General features: G+C 35.2%; 1 protein-coding gene across 1 annotated transcript; it reads left to right on the forward strand.

Moving 5' to 3' along the window:
- Positions 1-288: 288 nt before the first annotated feature.
- On the forward strand, positions 289-21,316 carry LOC107040858 (liprin-alpha-1; the record flags this gene model as incomplete). Its single annotated transcript, XM_015261122.1, has 17 exons — positions 289-390; positions 1,013-1,177; positions 1,310-1,384; positions 2,513-2,599; positions 3,888-4,061; positions 5,286-5,573; positions 6,974-7,117; positions 8,079-8,235; positions 9,651-10,429; positions 11,374-11,466; positions 12,512-12,669; positions 13,407-13,454; positions 14,034-14,286; positions 14,377-14,522; positions 15,960-16,593; positions 16,852-16,968; positions 17,048-21,316. Coding segments are annotated over 17 exons (3,507 nt in total), but the record flags the coding sequence as incomplete, so codon positions are not given.
- Between the last annotated feature and the right edge of the window lie 79 nt (positions 21,317-21,395).

A 21,395-nucleotide genomic window follows, 5' to 3' on the forward strand; every position in this document is an offset into this window, starting at 1 on the left:
AAAAGGGGTTAAAAAATTCTAGGCAGATTTTGAAGAAAAATACTTTCAAGGGATTTGTTTCATCTCCTGCCGAGAGGTGAAAAAATCCGATTTCAGGAGCGAAGTAAAACGTATATTGAGATGAATAAAGATTAACCACTAATGGGAAAGTTGTTTGAACGAAATATTTTTCCTTCAATCCCTTCACCAAAGTTTTATTTATGGAAGTAAAATGGATGATTTTTGAATTAAAAAACAACGAGATAAATATCACGAAATTAATTATTTATGTTTCGGTTATTTTTACAGGAATTCTCTCAACTGACGAAGGAACTCTCAGCAGCCCGTGAGAATATACTCGAGCGAGAGGAAGAAATCTCGGAATTAAAAGCAGAGCGTAACAACACTCGGGTAAAGTCTGATGCATTCTTATTTCCCTTGATTCTTTTTCCGTTGTTTTATTAATTTTTTTTTCCAACTTCTGCTCTCTGGCTGTTTTGCCTCCACACCATCCTCATTCAATGTTTCATATTTAAAGTTTACGTACGACGAGACGAGACGGCTTCTTACGGTTGGCTATGAATTGTAAATTAATTATTCCGGGAGTTGAAATCGGATTTTATGAATTTTTTGGGAATTCTTGGGGTTAAGGAGATTTGGAAAATTTTGTTTACTTGTATTTGCGGTTCATTTTGGGGAAGGTATGCACAATTTAAGCATGCATGATGAAAAATCAGTAAAAACCCCAGAATAAAGAAAATCAAGAGTCAAATATTCAACACAAATCATTCTACTGTGAAGTCAATTGGTATTCCAGTGAATATCGCCATAACGATTCATTCTGCGATAAAATGCATCGGAATCTTTTTTCAAGATCATTAAATTCTCTGAAAAAAAGGTTTTCTCACATTTTCTCCTAAACTAACTCCCTCCCTAGTGAAAACCCCGTAATAAATAAGATTAACACTAAATTGAATCACCAATCCTTTTTTTAGATATTCTATTTGTTGATACGATATTATCTATTGAACAGCTTCTACTTGAACATCTGGAATGTCTGGTATCACGTCACGAAAGGTCACTGAGGATGACAGTAGTGAAGAGACAAGCTGCAGCCCAGTCGGGTGTCTCGTCCGAGGTCGAGGTCCTCAAGGCACTCAAGAGCCTCTTCGAGCATCACAAGGCCCTGGACGAAAAGGTCTGCACTTTACCCCTTCATAACAAAAGAGAAAAGGGAGAATTCACTCGCTCACTCACCGACCGAGACAACAATATCGCTGAAAAAAAAAAAATTAATTGAAAATACAATATTTTCTCTGCTAACTTTCAGGTACGAGAACGATTAAGAGTGGCGCTGGAGAAAAATACGAGTCTCGAGGAGGAACTATCACGTACCAAAGACGAGGTGAGATAAAATATCTGGGGGGAGGAACTTTCATCTGAGGGATCGATAGAATGGGAAATTGAAAACTTTTTCCACTCTCGTTTCTAATTTTTTTTTTCTGAGGCAATATAAAACTGGTGGACATACCAAGACTGAGATTTGTTAGTTGAACGTGTGAAAAATTCTGTTTAAGGCCCGGGTGGATTATCTTTCGAACGTGATCTTGATTTTTTTATAATTTTAATTATCTGACATGAACTCCAATTGCTATTCCATTTTGCATAGCCCTGGAGTCTCCAAAAATTAGAATTCTACAATTGAAGAAGCGTTGAAAAAAAGCTGAATATTCTCAAAGAGCGTTTTTGAATAACATTGGGAAATAAACCCAATAGGGAGGAAATTTCAAATTAATAATTTGATGTATTTAATGGCCGTTAGGTCGACATTTGTCACAGTAGTCAATGGCTGTCAGATCATTAGTTATCATGATAAATTATCCATTCACTATTTCCTCTCTAACGGACTTATTTCTCAATCTTTATTAAAAACGCTCTTTGAAAATCTTCAGTTTTTTTCTACTTTTTTTTACTGTACAATCATAATTTTTAGGGACTCCTGCGTGAGATAAAATCCAATGGAAATTGTGATATATTTTACATTATGAAGATGGGAAAACAGTCGAGATAACGTTCGAAAGATAATCCACCCGGGCCTTAAACTTCTTTTTATGCTTTGTAACAAGTTGATAGTCAATCAGTGGAAAGTTGGTGACGAATATTCTGGCAATTTTGAGAATATTTTGGAAACTAGTGGGCTTGAGGAAATTTTTAAAAGACGTTTTTTGTGGAGAATTTCATGGACTAATAATGTCTATTGAAATTTTCTCAATCCACTAGTTTTTGAGATATGCAAAAAATAGAATGAGGAAAATTTAATTGAGATGAAAAATAAAAATTGAGATAAAGTCAGTTATTCATCAAATTATTTTGCAAATATACATATTTCAACTACAAATTTTATAGATAAATCTCAAGGACCGTTTTTTTTTAGAGAGTGAAATTCCTTACAGAAAACATCCCTGGAAAAGTTTTTGAAAACTTCTTACACTTTTGTTTCTAATTTTTCTTTTTTTTTATTGTATCTCTGAAGCTCCAGCAATACAAAGCTGGTGGACATCCCAAGACTCTCGAGGACAGACCCAAAGAGAATGGCCAGACTGATGAGAGTCAGAGCAAGGTAAGAATTATTGATTGGGACAATGAGGGTATCATATAATTCACCTCACACACAGAACACATGAGCACAAGAGATTGATACAATTGAGTCATGACAAGTTAATGTTTTTTTTTGTTTGTCATTTTTTATTCATTTCTGTGGATGTGTGAGAGTGTTCGCAACTGCATCTGTCATTTTGCATGGTCACTATTTATATTCTCCATGAATTTTAACGAGATTTTCTAAGAGAATTGACTGAAATTAAGGGGTGAAATGGATTCTACAGTAGTTTTGAAGATTATTTTCTTGCATTTAAATTGATTGATTGATTTCTAGCAGCAAAATTCACAAAAAAAAATGTCGTTGAAAAGACGAAGGAAAAAAAAATTTTTTCTTCTCGTATACCCTTTCGGGTTTTTACGATTTGTTCCCTTCCGATCCCCTAACCTCCTGTACCGCATTCGCCGAAGGACAAGGGAAAACCTCATTCGTCTCTTGCGAGACTCCCACTCGACAATGAAACCGTGAAATTTAGAGTGTCAAAAACAAATTTTGGTCCCCCCCAGCCGGGAATCGAACCCCGGGTCTCCCGCATGCCAATCCCACACTCTAACCACACAGCCACCGCCGTCGGGGAAAAGACGAAGGAAAAAACATTTTTTTCTTCTCGTATACCCTTTCGGTTTTTTACGATTTGTTCCCTTCCGACCCCCTAACCTCCTGTACCGCATTCGCCGAAGGACAAGGGAAAACCTCATTCGTCTTTTGCGAGACTCCCACTCGACAATGAAACCGTGAAATTTAGAGTCAAAAACAAATTTTGGTCCCCCCCAGCCGGGAATCGACCCCGGGTCTCCCGCATGCCAATCCCACACTCTAACCACACAGCCACCGCCGTCGGGGAAAAGACGAAGGAATTGATTGAATAATTTTTTCAAGAGCTTTTCGATTTGTTTTTGTAAAATGGAAAGAAACCAGTGGAGTGGAAACAGGGGATAAATTTATTGTTTGATATTGACTAAAATTAAATGAAGAAGACTTTATTTTAGAAACTAGTTTTTAAGGAGAATTGAAAACGTTTGAATTTATCTCCTGTTGCCACCAATTCACTTCAAAAAAATATTTTTCAGTCGTAAAAATCAGTAGTTGCATGTTAAATGATAACATAAGATGCAAAATAATGGGGAATTGACGGGGAAAAATGAAGAAAAGACAATAAAGCTTTAATTTTGAAGAGAGAGAATGGAAAAATAGGGGGATAATGGTGGAAGGGTTATTCTCAATGTAAAATAGTATTATGATCGGGCAGAATGAAACTGAAACAGCTAGCCAGGACCAACAGGAGGTGGTACCAACGGTTATTGAGTTTAATGATGAGAGGAAAATGGAGAGTGGAAGTAGACTGAGCAACGGTGGTCTCAATACCTCTGACCACGAATCGGCTGCACGTGTTATTGACTTGCAGTCGACTGTTGAGAAACAGGTACGAATATTCACTGGGAATAATGAAAACTTCGGTTTTTTTGAAAATTGAAACAAATGATTAAATTATTTGATGGAGAAGTTATGGATATTCCTGGGGTTTTAGATGAGTGATTGAATTAATTGACAATTTAATTGATTAGTCAACGATTTACTTAGACGATTAAAAATGTTTGGAGATGGTGGACAATTATTTGGGGATGGAATTTCCCTTTTTGATGGAAAAACAATAGTTTTTACTGGGGTTTTATTATTTTCACTGCATGATTTTTTCATATTTGTAAAAACATCAAACTCTCTTGCACAAGAATTCTCACAGAATTTTTTTCCTCGACTTTCGTGAGGTTTTTTCCCTTTTTCCTTGATTTTGGGGATTAAAATTGCATTGATCGATGATGATTAGTGGTTGTATCGGTTTAGCATGTGGTGGAATGATTATAAACGTTCAATGTACAGAGTATTTTGGCATGAGATTTGTTAGTTGGACATATGAAAAATTACACTAGAATCATTAAAAAATTCAACGAAATTTTGGAGAAAAATTCTATCTGCATTTTTGTATGTTTTTATTCACGTATGAAATTTCCGAGAATTACTCGATATGAACACAATTGTTATCAACACAAAAAGAATCCTAAACTAAACAATTTGTTACTACAATAAATTAATAGTTAATTAGAAAAAGGTAATCGACTTTTCTAGAAATATTGACAATATTTTGAGAACCAGTGGGTTTGAGGAAATTTTTGAAATAGATTCGTTGTGGGGAATTACATGGACTCATGTCTGGTGACAGTGTTTGCTCAATCCACTAGTTCTTTAGATATACAAAAATGGAATGAAGAGAATTTAATTGAGATGAATTCAGTTGTTCAAATTATTCTGTAAATATCTCGTCAATCTCAAAAGACTTTTTTTCTAAAGACTTAAATTCCTCACAGAAAAAAATATTTTTACATTTTCTCCAACACCCACTCATTCCCGAGATATTTACAAAATTTAATGAAGAGATTAAAAAAATCAATTTTCATAAATTCAGTTGGCCAGATAATTTCACAAATATCTCTTCAACCACTGAATTAATGGAAAAAAATCTCGTAAGATTTTTTTTTCTAGAGAATTAAATCCCTAAGAAAACATTCCTCGATATTTCATAAACTTCCATCCCCAAAATATGTCGGAAACCATGAATGAGACCTCAACGAAATAATCAAAATAATTTCAGAGTGCGGAGTTGGCTACTTGGCAGCGTCGAGTGGGTGAGCTCGGTGGTCGTGTTGCAGAGCTCGAGGAGACCCTCTCGAAGGCGCAGAAGGACCTCATGAAGACCCAGGAGACAAACGTCAAACTCCAACGAGATCTCCGGGAGAACGTGGCCCAAAAAGAGGATCAGGAGGAACGAATAGCAACACTGGAGAAGAGATATCTGAATGCCCAGAGAGAATCCACCAGTCTCCATGATCTCAACGAAAAACTCGAGCAGGAATTGCAGCACAAAGAGGCACAGCTCAAGGTACCGCAACATCTATTTTCATTGTTAATGAAAAAAAAAAAATCATCAGCTACGAATTTTGTTATTTTTGGCTGCGTAATAATTCATTTCATGCCCATAATTGAGTGGAGGAAGAAATAAGTTGATGAAATCCTATTTATCCTATTTACTAAAGATGAAAGAAACGTGAAGTTGTTTTATATCGAAATATCTCGAAACTGCTGACCGCTAATCCTCAATTTTTAATGGTCAATGAGTCACGTGAAGTAGTCGCTGAAAAAAATCCCCAATATTTTCGAATTCTTCAAATGGCAAAATTTTTTTCTGCGTCATATTTTCCATTTTTTCATGTGTGAAGTTTATCTTTATATCAAAACATATCAAAATTGCCTAATTGTTGATCATGAGCAAAAAACATGGTATTTCTAAAAAATTTTAACACACATTATTCTTCACTTTCCAAATTTTAATTTTTTCATATTTATCATACGCACAAATCTTGCTTTTCAGATTTTCATACATAAATTCTAAACTACAAAATTCATGAAAATTCTTCGGTTTCCCAAATAATTCGAGAAAAATCTTTGAAGAGCTACGATTATCTGGGAAACTGGACTTTTCCGAAGAATTCAAATTTTTTTTTCAGATTTCGGGGAAATTAATTCACAACCCTCCCCTCATTTTTCAACAATTACAGATTTCAATCAGATTATTTTAAAAAGTAAAAAAAAGGATTGNCATGAGCAAAAAACATGGTATTTCTAAAAAATTTTAACACACATTATTCTTCACTTTCCAAATTTTAATTTTTTCATATTTATCATACGCACAAATCTTGCTTTTCAGATTTTCATACATAAATTCTAAACTACAAAATTCATGAAAATTCTTCGGTTTCCCAAATAATTCGAGAAAAATCTTTGAAGAGCTACGATTATCTGGGAAACTGGACTTTTCCGAAGAATTCAAATTTTTTTTTCAGATTTCGGGGAAATTAATTCACAACCCTCCCCTCATTTTTCAACAATTACAGATTTCAATCAGATTATTTTAAAAAGTAAAAAAAAGGATTGATCGAAAATTAAAAATTATTCATTGATGTTTCACTCTTCATTCTCTTCATTCTCTTAATTCTCTTTAAGTCATTATCAATATTTATAAAACATCTATGAGTATATGAAGTTTAATAAATTCGATTTCTTCATTTTCACAACAAAAAGATGAGTTCTGAACTTACAGTTCTAGTTTTTGTAAAAAAATCCAGAATTTAGAGAGACTCTTAAGACTCAATTAATCACCAGAAACAAAACAGATAAAATTCAAAAATAAAATTCTTTCGTATTTTTGCATCATCTTCCTCGACTCAATGAAAAATACATCATTCTCTCATCCTTTAATTATCTTTTAACCACCAAATTAAGCTGCAAGAGGAGAAGATAGCAGCTATCCAAGAGAAACTAGAGCTTGCTGAACAAAAATTGGCCCAGTATCCAAAATTACCAGAGATGGAGGAGCAGTTGAAGGCTAGGATGGAGGCACTGACCCAGGTGAGGAGGCCCAATCAGGTACGCAGGGGAATCATATCACCACATCACACCATAATGTTCCATTCTACATGTCTCCTCGATTAATTATCAATTTTATATTTTTAATGATTTAAATTCCTTCACTATTAATTCCACGATTTTATTATTTTTTTTCTTTCAACTAATATTTCCCTTAGAGTTGAATGTGGTGTGAGCCTGTGCCTGTTTTATTTTACTAATTATATCCATTAAATACTAACATTTTTATTCATACAGAACATTCATTCATCGTCATCATCACTCTTTAGTTTTTTTTTTTCATTGGTGATACAATTTTTTTTTTCAACACTGGGTTCTTCAAATAGTTTTATTTAGATTCACGTCACGAAGATCATTTTTTATCGCCTCAATTGCAGATTATCAAGACCTAGTCAGTGTTCATGAGCTGCTGGCTTGGATTTATTCGAATTATTATCACGTTTTTGATGATTTATATCATTTTTTCAGTTGATTATTGTATATATTTTTTGTCGTCATGCTTCGAAATTCTTTCGAGAGCTTACTTTCTTCACTGAAGATGATTATTTATAGGTATGCATTGCATGATTAGAATTAATAATCACTAGAAGTTGATGTGGAAATTCCAAAATGTCAAGACGCTTTTCGAAAATCGATGATATGACACAATTAAAAATTCAATCTCCACAATATCACAATTAACGAAGGAACTGAACTTTCCTGATTGGATTTTCCAATCAACATTTGCTCGTGGCTCATAATTTTTCAAACTAGATTAGGGGTTTTAATGAATTAGGGTTGATAGGAATAAAAGTAACATTAAAGTACATTTCATGAAGAACTTCAGGTGAATTTTGAATGAAAAAATATATTGAGACTTGAGGGACTTCATCATCATCATCATGACGTTCATCTCACTTGAAAGTTTATTGACTAATTATCAATGCAATTATTTAACGATGAGTGACATTCAAACAAGCAGGCACAGGAGAGACACGGTAGTGCTGAAGACAGGATTCAGAGACTGGAGGGACAACTGGAGGAGAAAAATGCTGAGGTGATGCGACTCAATCAACGTTTGAAAATGAATGAGGAGCATAACACGAGGTTGAGCAGTACTGTTGACAAACTTCTGTCAGGTAAGAGTTGTTGATTGTCTTTAAATTATTTATTGAGATGACAATGAGTACCTGTGAAGATAAAATTCGTTGATAGCATCTTCCAGTGGAAAATTTAAGAAATTTTTGCATATGAACGTTTTTTTTTGCTTCTGAATGGAAGCTTTGTAATCATGATTCTTTTCGATTTCTCAATTTTGGGTGGAAATGCCTAAAAATGTCATGAAACGTGAAGAAATGATGTTTTTAAAACATATCTGCATGTGTAATGTCTGCATGTGTTCACATGTGTGTTGGTATGTCCAGAACTGTCCCCATAACGAGAGCATTATTGAGGTAAAGATGTTGAAATTCTGGCTGCTAATTGGTACTACTGAGACTCAAATTTGTGCCAAATTTCAGCCCGATCGGTTGAGCGGTTCCTGAGATGTAGCGATTCTTCGAAAATCGTTTTTTGCCGATATCTCCTGAACCATTCGACCGATTCGATTTTTTTTTTTTTCAAAATACTCGTCATGATGATACCTATTCAATTGGCTTGGAAAAAGACCATTACACCCTGAGCAATGTAGTTTTATTCTCGTTTTTTCATTTTTTTCGCTGAAATTGCTTCTTCGCACAATAACTTGCAAAATAATCGAGATAGAAACTCGAAACTTGGTATGATTTAGGTCTTATGATAACAAAGTTTGGAATTCTGGATGAACGAAATCGGACCAGTAGTTTCGGAGATATTCAATTTTGTATGTGAAACTATTTTGCTCAATATCTCAAAAACTATTGGTCCGATTTCAATTACTTTTTTTTCAAAATGCGCGTTTTGACGTCATCTATGTAGATCCAACAAAATATGGATACCATCCCATTGAAATTTATCGAGATATCGTCGTTTTTGTATTTTTTTGGTCGGAGAATTCACTTTTGCGCACTATGACATGGGTAAAAGTCAGGGAAACCTTTTGAAACTTTGGCTTCTAGTTAGGATTGTCAAGGAACATTCCTATATCAAATTTTAGGTCGATATCTTTGATAGTTCTTGTGATGGAACAATTCACCCAAAATTCTTGAGAAAAAAAATTAACGCATCTATATTTCACCGTTCATTTTCACATCAGGATAACTGAGAAGGCCATATAACATGAATATATGAATGTAAACATGAATATATGGTTTTATGTTTTGAAAACATACATTTAGATCCATTCGAAAGCCTTCTACCAATGAAATTGGTAGAAATGAAAATAGGAGAAAAAAAAATACGTGGAGAGTAGCAGTCATATGTAATCTGTCAAATGGCTTCTGTCACGCTGCTTGTTATTAAATTTTAATTACTGATTATTAAATTTTATGCAAAAAACGTCTTTTCACTCTCATGGCTAAAAAAAATTGAGAACGTCCCTCACGTTTCCCTCCAATAATCTCCCCTCGTCTTCCAGAATCAAACGAACGCCTCCAGGTGCACCTGAAGGAGCGCATGCACGCCCTGGAGGAGAAGAATGCCCTCACCCAGGAGCTCGAGAAGACCAGGAAGATCGCCGAGGATCTTCAGAATGAGAAATCCGAGATAATGAAAGAGCTCGGTAAAGCTCGATTAGAAATTGATAACGTGAAGAGGCAGATGTTGCAGCAGGAGATAGCCTTCAACATTCAGCAGACAGACGCCCTCACCAGGAGTCTCTCTCCCAATGCAGTTGAGCCAGCCTCGTCATCAAGATCAGCTAGTCACAGTTCCTTCGACACTCATTCACTTCCCAGAAGGGGAAAACGCCTCGAGGATGATGGGACCAAGGGATACGTTGCCAGGACACTTGCTGAACAGGAGTGGGAGAAACTCCAGCAGGCACATGTCCTGGCAAATGTTCAACAGGCATTTGATGTCTCCTCTGATGCTGAGGGTGACGGTGACAATGAGAGTATTTTTTCATCAGCTGCTGATGTCATCAGTCCAAGTGGACACACTGATGCACAGACTCTAGCGTTGATGCTGCAGGAGCAGTTGGATGCCATCAACATTGAGATCCGGCTTATTCAGGAGGAGAAGCAGAGCACTGAGGCCAGGGCTGAGGAGCTCGAGAGCAGGGTTGGCAGTCTTGAGCATATGAATTTGTTGGCCAGGGGCAGGAGTCTTGAGAGGGCATCACCTCCTTTGAGTGGAAGGTCTACACCCAAAAGCCATCACAGCCCTAATAGGGATTATCTTCATAAGTATCATACGGTAAGGATGGCGGTGGGAGTGGGGGTGGGGGAGGGGAGACGATCGCTGGGGGGATTTGGACAGGAGATTTTGGGGGATTTTATTTTTTAGATTGTCATACTCGGGACAGAAGTGTTTTGTGATGGTTTCAATGTCTACCATTGGTTTGAAGGTATTTGTATAAAGCCAGGGGAGAGTGGGGCAAAATGAAACAGTCGAAAAATTACTGTTTGACACAATTCAAGCAAAAAAATGTTTTCTGTTAAATATTTTTTTTATTAATTTTTTTTATTATTGGAAGTACTGATGAGAATAATAATTTTCTATTCGCCTTGTAATTCAATTGATTAGATCAGGCCGATTGCACTTTTTTTTGCTTTATTCGATTGAAATTCCCCGTGGGCCTTCATCTGGACTTTGGAGTTCGCTGTTTCATTTTGTTTTCAATTAATCTCATTAGTACTCTCAAGAATAAAAAAAAGTTGATAAACAAAATTTAATAAAAAAATATTTAAGAAAAAAAAATTTCTTTGCTGGAATTGCGTCAAATAGTCATTTTTCAACTGTTTCATTTCGCCCATTCTCCCCTAAATGGGGAAACAAAAAACTCAGTAAAAAAATTTTCCCATAGCTTTTTAGAAATACCCAACAACAACTTGAACCAATCTCTCATAAAAAATCATCACAACTCTTGAAATGGCCCCAAAACCTTCGATATCTCCCCAGGATCTCAAAAAATCCATCAAAAAATATTTATCAGTGGATTCGTCTCCTCTCCCCAACGAATAATAAATAACAATCTTCACATCTTCGTTGTCTTCATCTCCCCTCATCTCTCCCTCCCTCGGATGATCGAAATTAATGACCTCAGTGACAAAATTTAAAATTATCAAGAGACAATTTAGACAAAAAAAAATTGGTTTAAAAAATCTCGAGACGGTTCTTTTGGATGTCCGGTGTTACAGGCACCTGCCTCAATGTCACCTGCCCATCTTCATCAGTATGCAGCTTCATTGGCAAGCCCAGGACAACTGTCCGAGTCACTCCCCGCTAGCCAGGTTCGTTCCTTCCCTGACATTTAAGAAAAAAACAAACAACAACAACCCACTGAAGAAAATTGTGCGACAGAAAGTTGAAGTTTCATTTCTGTTGATTATCGCTTTTCGCTGATTTTTTCATTTCGCTGTTTCACGTTTTTTTTCGATTTTATCCACTCAGTCTGCGCTTCCAGCGGTGTTTTCACTGCAGAGTAAAACCATTAGGTTTTAGGAGAGTTTTATGTATTGTTTTTTACTCTGGAGGAGGATCATTACTGATGAGAGCTCTCGGGTTGAATGGAATTGGGGTTGTCTTTTTGAAAAAACACTGAAGATCTTTCATGTTTTTTTGCTGTTTTTCTCCATTCAGTGGGAATTGTTCCCTGGATATCCACATTTTTCATGCTATTATCATCTTCTGTCATGTTTCGTCTCCATTCCATTCGACCAGAATTTTTTATTACAGAATAGTAATGATTTTGAGGCTTTATTTAGTGGTGAAGTGATGATTTCGGAGAAATTAATTTTTTGAAAAGATTTTATTTGGTTGATATCTCAGAATCAAGTGGATTTAGAAGAAAAATTCATAAGAATTTTTTTTGGAGCATTGAATTCTCTACGAAAAATGTTCTATGATATTTTTCAATAAATCAACTAGTTCTCTAGATATTCTCGAAGGAATGAAACAGAATTTTTTAATTAATTTCCAATTCTCCATCACTTCATAACTTATTCAGTTATTATTCTTACTATTATCATTAATTTTGCTGAAAATTATGATTCTTGCTGCTTGGATTATGCGAACACCTTCTCAATAGTCATAAACAATCAGATAAATACTGTGATGAGACGAATCGGAGATAAAACTCGATAATGAAGTGCTATAAAGTCGTAAAAATTATCAAACGTATTTTGAAAAGTTAATTTATCTCGTGAAAAAGTGATGTCACGAGAAAATGTCTCTCGACATTTTGATAAAATGTGGAATTTAATTGCATTCGAGTACCATTTCATTATCGAATTCCATAATGAATTCCATGAAAATAATGATCTCTGCCTGTGGCAGTTGCAGTTGTCCGGGGAGGAGTTACACTCGGTTAGTGAACGAGACAGTGGAGGCGGTGGTAGTGGAGGGAGTGAAGCTGCATCACCACTGACAGCAAGATCCCTGAGACTAGAGAGGGTTGTCCAGGCATTGGCACACAGCCAAGAGGAACTCAGGAGGTACTTGATGATATTATCAACTTCTGGGTCGTTAAGAGGAATTTGGAAGAAACTTTTTGGGGTTTTGGCGATACTTCAGAGGATTTAGTTGAAGACATAACAATTTGTCAAGTCTCTGAATTATTATTCAGATGAGATCGGGGCAAAATTGAACAACAGAAAAAATAACTTTAGCAGAATTCGAGATATTTTTATTTCTCAGTTGTTTTTGGTGAATATCTCGGTAAATATTGATTTCAGGGGAAAATGTGATAAAATATTTTTTATGAAGAATTCAATTTCCAATAAAAAATGTTTTTTGACATTTTGTCTTAAAACCACGCGTTATCGAGGTGATTGAGAAAAAAATCGGAAAAAAATTCTATAATTTATAGAATAACTTTAGCTAGAATTCGAGATATTGTTATTTCTCATTTGTTTTTGGTAAATATCTCGGTAAATATTGATTTCAGGGGAAAATGTGTTGAAATATTTTCTATGAAGAATTCAATTTCCAATAAAAAATATTTTTTGACATTTTCTCTTAAAACCACGCGTTATCGAGATGATTGAGAAAAAAAAATACGAAAAAAATCTATAATTTATGGACTCCTGTTTCCTCGATTTTTTCTGATATTAATGACCCCAAATTTATGTTTCTTTTATATTTCACTTGACGAGATCCTTTAATCGTCCTTCAGAAGTGAATTTCAATTAACTCACTAACTGACACTATCCCTCGTTCCTCATACTAACAGGCGCACCGGACAGAGCGGATTTCCTAGCGCCGGATACTCCACTCACAGGTTAATTAATTATTCCCATAATGCATGCAATCGTCACGCCACTGTGTTATTCAATATGCAATCAAATTAGATAACTACAACTGATTGAGACAATGACAGCAGAATTTAAGATTTATTGTAATTATCTTTATATTATTCAGAATTATTAATTTTTATGCTGAAGGATAATGTGATGTGATGCAGTGGCATGATGAGAGTTCAGAGAATATTCGTTGCCAGGCACGTGAAATTAATTTATAAACTTGTTGATAAAAATTTTGCTGTTAACTAACAAAAAAACTATTGTGCGCATATTTTTGAAAATACCTAGAGAACAAAGTGGTTTATCAGAATTTTTCATAAAACCTTTTTTGTAGAAAATTAAATTTCCAACAAAAAATATTTTATGACTTCTTCTCCTAAATCATTCATCTTCGGAGATATTTCCAAAAATAACGCAGAATTTCAAAAATGAAAAATAAAGAGACAAATTTTCAACGAAAAGTCAAGTGCAACGATTAATCTCACAGAATAAATAAAAATAATGAGCGAAATAGACGGTAGAAACATAGAGACTAGATTAGCGCTCGATGCTAGCAGGCATGGGCATCATAACAACGGCACACTGAATTCTGGAACACCACCTTCACCATTGTCTTCACGTCATAGTAGCCAGGACAGTTTGCACAAAAACAGTTTTGGAAGTGTTGGTCTACCCATTGGACAATTGTCGAGCTCTCATCTGCATATGCAATCGACAATGAGTCCTGCAACAGCAGCCGCTGTTGCTGCTGCACAGAAGAAGAAGGGAATCAAGAGCAGTCTTGGGAGATTTTTCAGCAAAAAGGAGAAAGTGAGAATCGCCTCGATTTGAATTTTTACGGCAACTGATTTTTCACTGAAATTCATTGATTCATTGATTTACTGATTTACTAATTTTTAGATCAAGGGGAAAGACACGACGATGCCTGGAGATGTCCCGGGGATGGGGGGAGCTTGCACCCCGGCTGATCCTGATTACGGTGATAACGTATCAGTTGCTGGGACATTGGGTGGAAAGAGTGATTTTGATCGAAGGAAAAAGAAGAGGTGATTGATTGATTTTTTTGGACGAACATAGTGAACGTCAGGAAATGTAGCATTCAATTTGTTTTCATGAAGGAACATAATTAATCCATCATGCAGAGAATATAATTTGACCTGTACAATCTACTCATTATATTGAAAGACTTAGGGGAGAGTGGGGTAAAATGAACCATGGGGCAAAATGAAACAGAAATGAAACATTACATATATATTTCTTAATTTTTCAGTAGAATGGAAAATTATTGAGAAGTTTTGATGGGCGAAGATTTTGTCAATGGATTATTCGATTGAAATTCAGCATCACATTTTCCATATTCCCCCTCTGAGTCTCCCCCTGGGCCTTGCTCTGGACATTGGATTTTGCTATTTCATTTTCTTTTCAACTAATCCATTGACAAAATCTTCGTCTGTCAAAACTTCTCAATAATTGTCCATTCCACTGAATGGAAAATTGTTATTTTCATAAGTACACCCTAGAATAATAAAAGTTGATAAAAAAAATTTAAGGCCCGGGTGGATCATCTTTCGAACGTGATCTTGGTTGTTTTTTTTATTTTGATAATCTGAAATGATCTCCAATTGGTATTCAGTTTTACATATCCTTGGATTCTCCAAAAATTATGATTATACAATCAAAAAAAAGTTAAAAAAAGTTGAACATTTTCAACGAGCGTTTTTGAATAATATTTGGAAATAAACCCAATAGGGAGGAAATTGCAAATTAATAATTTGATGTATCTGATGGCTGTTAGGTCGTCATTTGGCACAGTAGACAATGGCTGTTGGATCTTTAGTTACCGTGATCAATTATCCATTCACTATTTCCTCTCTATCGGACTTATTTCTCAATCTTTATTAAAAACGCTCTTTGAAAATGTTCATTTTTTTTTCTACATTTTTGATTGTACAACCATAATTTTTAGGGACTCCTGCGCGATGTAAAATCCAATGGAAATTGTGATATATTTTACATTATGAAGATGGAAAAACAATCGAGTTTCAGTACATGTGGGGCAATATCGTCTTTAACGTGTGTGGGGTTTACAGCATGAGCCGAAGGCGAGTGATGTAACCACACACGTTAAGGACGAAATTTCCCAACAAGTACTGAACAAAATTTTATGTCACGAAGCCTGAAACCGGCTGAATTAGACACGAGACGCGAAGCGTCGAGTGTGTAATCCATCCGGTTTCAGGCACGAGTGGCATAAAAATTTTTTTTCGCTTGAATTGCGTCAAACATTCGTTTTTTTGACTGTTTCATTTTGCCCCATTCTCCCCTCAATGATATTCAATCATCTCAATAAACTCAAATTATCCTAATTAATCAATCAAAAATCCTGCATAATCATACAGAAACATGCAAATCACGGTGCACAGTCTTCTTGATAAATTAATCCACCATAAGCCCCGAATTAAACCTCTCTGTCCCCCCCTCAGCATGCTGGACTCATCTCGTCACGAGCTGCTAGGTGAAGCCATGAAAGCAGGAACACCATTCGCCCTGTGGAACGGCCCCACGATAGTCGCCTGGCTGGAGCTCTGGGTGGGAATGCCAGCCTGGTACGTGGCAGCCTGTCGTGCCAATGTCAAAAGTGGTGCCATAATGTCAGCCCTGAGTGACACCGAGATACAACGAGAAATAGGCATCAGCAATCCACTCCACAGACTCAAGCTGAGACTCGCCATTCAGGAGATGGTCTCCCTGACGTCCCCATCAGCACCAAAAACATCTAGAACAACTCTTGCTTTTGGGGATATGAATCACGAGTGGATTGGCAATGTCTGGCTGCCAAGTCTAGGTCTGCCTCAGTACAGATCTACATTTATGGAGTGCCTTGTTGATGCACGAATGCTCGATCATCTCACCAAGAAGGATCTCAGGGGACAACTGAGGATGGTAGACAGCTTCCACAGGACAAGTCTGCAGTATGGAATATCTTGTCTGAAGAGACTCAATTTTGACAGACAACAGCTCGAGGACAGGAGGAGAATGGCTGAGGGGGCCAATGTTGATGTCATCGTGTGGAGCAATGACAGGGTCATCAGATGGGTGCAGTCTATCGGCCTCAAGGTAATTTCAGATCCATGCCGAATTGAAATTATTGATTGCTAAAGACAATAGATTTTTGAACAAATTCAAATTATTATTAATAAATTATTAAGCCCCTCCCCCCCATCTCACATTTTGCGACCGATTCCGAAGCTTCTCGGGTGGAGGGTAAAAGTCACAAAAAAAGTTATTAGCTGTGCAGGACGGGCTTTAAGAACGAAATTTTAATGAATGTCGATGGATAGGGCTCAAACTAATTTTATAAACTAATTTTTCCAGGAATATGGGAACAACCTCTTGGAGTCTGGAGTCCACGGAGCCCTCGTGGCCCTTGACGAGAGTTTCGATGCCAACGCATTCGCCCTGACCCTTCAGATACCAACGCAAAATGTTCAGGTGCCCCTCATTTCTAAAAAATTGACCCTCAAATGTGTTCCAATCGTCAAACCTCATCTTTTAAATTCTCCAATTCCAGGCAAGACAAGTCCTCGAGATGGAGTTTCAGAATCTTCTAACAGTGGGTACTGAGAGGCGATCAGAAGAGAACAGTATGAAGTCCTGATCAAACCCACCACCTAGGCCATTACCACGTCATCAGCCCCATCACGTCTAGTCCAATAATCCCAACAACATCCTAACCCATTCCAAGATAAAACCGTGAGTAAGAGAGAGCTTTAATCCCTTTAAAATATCCTTTGAAATCATTCCAATCACAATTTTATTCATTATTCCTGTGAATAATATCCAATGAACTTCACTGATTCATCATAAATCAATGAATAATCGTTGATGATTTATGATTAATAATTATCAGTAATTAATAATAATTAATGATAATTAAAAGACGATTAGAAATCTAAATGTGAAATTGAATCGAAGTAATATCAACTGAAGTTCATAAATGATTTCCAAAGTGACAATAATTCTGTCTGACTCGATCCCCAACAACAACTGTTGTTTAAATTTTCATTTTTACTGTCATATTGTACTTATGACATGACATAAAGTCACATCACAACTGCACAAAAATTTAGTGGATGGATAAACGGCATCTTCAGCATTTTTTTTTATACCCAATCGTCTGATGTGGAATAGGTAATGAATTTTGTTATTAATAATGAGGAATTTTTCGAGATTAATGGGTGATGATTTATTCATTAAGACCTGATGATTAAGTTTAAGGTTAATGTTTTGGGGATTTTGTTGTAAATGAGAGGATTTATGGGGGATTTTAAGTATTGAATATTAATTGCATTGAAGGGACTAAGTGAATATGATTTTCAAAGGCTTGAGGTGAATTTTTAGTCGTAATGTGTATCCTCTAATGATTAATTAACGTTGGGGGAGCTTCAAAGAATGACTTAAATTATTCGAATCAACTAGTGTGGATTTTATACCTTGATGATTACATGATGAGGAGTTATTATTAATTATTTGTGAGTGGGGTATGTGTGGTAGAATTTTCGAGGGATATTTATTCGTGTGTGAATTTTTTAGGCTCGACTGTCGATCGATCGATGATTCTATTTGGGCTTTTCTTGGGGCTTCGGGAGTTTATTCAATTTAATGGAGAATTTCTTGGGAGTATTTTGGAAACTAGTCGGTTTAGGAGAAAATTTCGTGGAAGATTCTTTCTGGCAAATTTAATTCTCTGCAAAAATGTCCTCAGACATTTTCTCCTAAGCCTGTTCGCCTTCAAGATATTCCTGAATTTATAATCAGTTCCCAATTAAAAAGATGAGTTTTCCTTCTCTTTCAAATTTTTCCAGAATTTTAGTTTTGATTATGAGAATAAAGTAGAGATTTTGGGGTTGAAAATTTCTGTTATTAATAAGACAATCATTCATCCCTCATTATAGACAGCAATGCAATAAAAATAATTGATTCTTTGATTAACTGAATTGATATCTAGATATTTTCTAATGAAATTAACAGGAATAATTCAATTGAATACAGAGAATTGGATAAATATCTCGAGAATTATCAGGTTGTCTCCAGATATTTTCTCCTAAATCTCTCCTTCCCCAAGATATCTCCAAATCTATAATGACTTCCCAATTAAAAGCACTAGTTTTCCTTCTTTTCTTATTTTTCCAGAATTTTAGTTTTGCTTATGAGAATCAAATTGAGGTTCTGGGGTTGAAAAATTATTCCGCCGATAGGACAATCATTCACTCCTCATCACATACATCAATAAAATGTAATCACTCAAGCAATTCAATTAATATCTTGAGAATAGCTAAACAATCCGCTAGTTTCTCACGAAGAAAAATATTCAAAGCCTCCCAGAAGCTTCGGAAATCCCCCCCCCCTCTTAAAATCGATTAATTAACTAATTAATCCCAATGAATTTGTAAATATTACCGCCCAGGAATTCAGTATTACTCAAGGTTTTCCCTTAATTTTCCCCAGTTTCTATTTTCCCATCATTTCACACAAACTACTTAGAATAATGAACAGGTGCCATTGATTTAATTTTAATCGCTAATTACCTAAAACCTTATGAATCAAAACAAGCCTAAAAACTAGATAATTCCTCGTATAATTATTTACTTTGACATTTATAATAATTTAACTTCATTCATGTAGACTAAACAATTAATTTAATTAACAAAATTTCGATTACTCGGAGTGAACTATTTGTAAATATCATAAATACAATGAAATTATTAATAATTAATAATTATCATAAATTTTATCGTTTGATTTTTTCTCCTCGTCCGAAAGAGTTTCAATTTTGTCGTCTAAAACTCATCAATCTCCAATAAATAATGATAATTCATAGTGATGAATATGTTTCGTTCAAATTTTGATTGATTAATTAATTGACAAGACTGCATAATCAATAATAAACTGAGAAAAATTAAATTGAAATGATTAATTAACAATTTGTTGTTGATTAATTTTTATCTGGAGGATGATTAAACGCACAATTTATCGAGTCACTTGTGGATCTCGATCGATCGATGGTCCAAAGCGTATGTAATAAATTAAGAAATCAACAGAATATAAATAAATTAAATTGATAAAATGAAACTGAAAATTTTAGGAGAACGAAAAAGAGAATCATGTGTGTATGTGTGTGGATTCGAGATGGAGAATCAGAGGAGTGATAATTAATTGAACTCGACGTGAGATATTGATGTAGGAAGGCACGAAAAAATTGTAATTTACCGATTAATATGATGATTAGGAGGTGAGAATTTCAATTTGTGACAACGATTGAAGAGAGATGATGAGGGATTATGATTACGAGATGCTTAAGTCCCCAAATTTTGCATTTGAATGACGAGATGAGAGATTATTTCTCTTTTCCTGTAGTTTTCGAAGATTTCGGAATCTAGAGGAGATAGGGGGAAGTTTTGCAGACGATAATGAGGGATATAACGAAGGTTTTTATTAAACTTTGGCTATTTCTCTTAGAATTTGAGATATTTGGGGAAGACCGGGGCAAAACAGTTGGAAAAACGACTATTGGGTGTAATTGAGAAAACTTTTCGTTTCGTTTTTAGGTGAGGGTCAAACGATCTTTGAAGACGTGGAGAGTTGAAAGTCAAATGGCCCTTAATCCTAAACGTTTTTAAGGGTTGGTTGACCCCCAAAATCATTGGACCGTGAATTCCAAATGTTCTCATGGGTCATTTGACCCTCAAAACATTGTTGAGGGCCATTTGACTCTCAAAACCATTTGAGCCTCAACCAAAATCAAAAAAAAAATTTCTAAATCGTATTAAACAGTCAGTTCTCCTGATGTTTCATTTTGCCCTGCTCTCCCCAACAAAATTTTCCCCCTAGTCAGAAAGAGTTAACCATAAATCTCGCAAATAAAATAATGCAGATAATAGAATGATGAACGCCGATGTTGTTAATGTTGTTGATACATGAGGAATCATTGTTGTTGATGTTTTTTTCCCTGCCAAGTATTTTCCCCCCGTGCAAGCTATCACCACTCATAGTAGCTGTATAATTAATTATATCGAAGGAAGATGAAAATTAATTAAAAATTGATAGGAATGACCTTCCGAAGGGGCGTGAACTTAACCAAATACATTTTATTAATTATCAATACCAAAGAATCTAAATGATGTGTCAATCGACAGCTGAAATTAATCAATCAATCAATCATACTGATGAATAATTGACTGATTGATTAATTTGAAAATTTATTTCTGTAATTATTCCCCTTCATTTTATCTTTTCTGCACAAAATAAAAATATGAACATATCGAGTTTATTAAGTTGAGGCACAATTAGTTGAATAACTATTGATTTCTAAATTTTACGTAATAACATTTAATTAATTAGTAATGAAAACATAAGAGGGTCCACTGAATCATTCGGAAGTGTCATAAAACTGTAAATGACTGAAACTTATTTTTAATCATAACGTGCTAGTTGATAGATGATAAGTACATTCCAGGAAATTAATGAAATTAATTGATTAAGGGAAGAAAATAATCATGAAGGAAAAGGATTGATGAAAAATATGAGATGAGCCTTTGATCGAGGAAAAGTACGTGAGAATACGAGAGAAATAAGCGATTAAGCATTGAAAAAAAAATGAAATGAATTTGTAATCCACGTGTGAGTGAGTGTGTGATGCAGTTTATGAACAATTGAATGAACAAAATTAATAAATGGGAGGAGATAAATCGACAATGTAGCAAGCTTCGAATGCCTTCTATGTATCTAACTGTAAATACACTCTGAACGCGCCCTAAATAATGAAGAAAAATCAAGTGAATGTTTTTTTATAATTTTTTTTTTCAGTGAATTTTTATGAAAAAATTGACGAATGGTTTAATATTTTAGTCGTTATTTTT

This window comes from Diachasma alloeum, unplaced genomic scaffold (assembly GCF_001412515.2).
Source record: "Diachasma alloeum isolate Michigan unplaced genomic scaffold, Dall2.0 Dall_scaffold_00349, whole genome shotgun sequence".
Classification (NCBI taxonomy): domain Eukaryota; kingdom Metazoa; phylum Arthropoda; class Insecta; order Hymenoptera; family Braconidae; genus Diachasma; species Diachasma alloeum.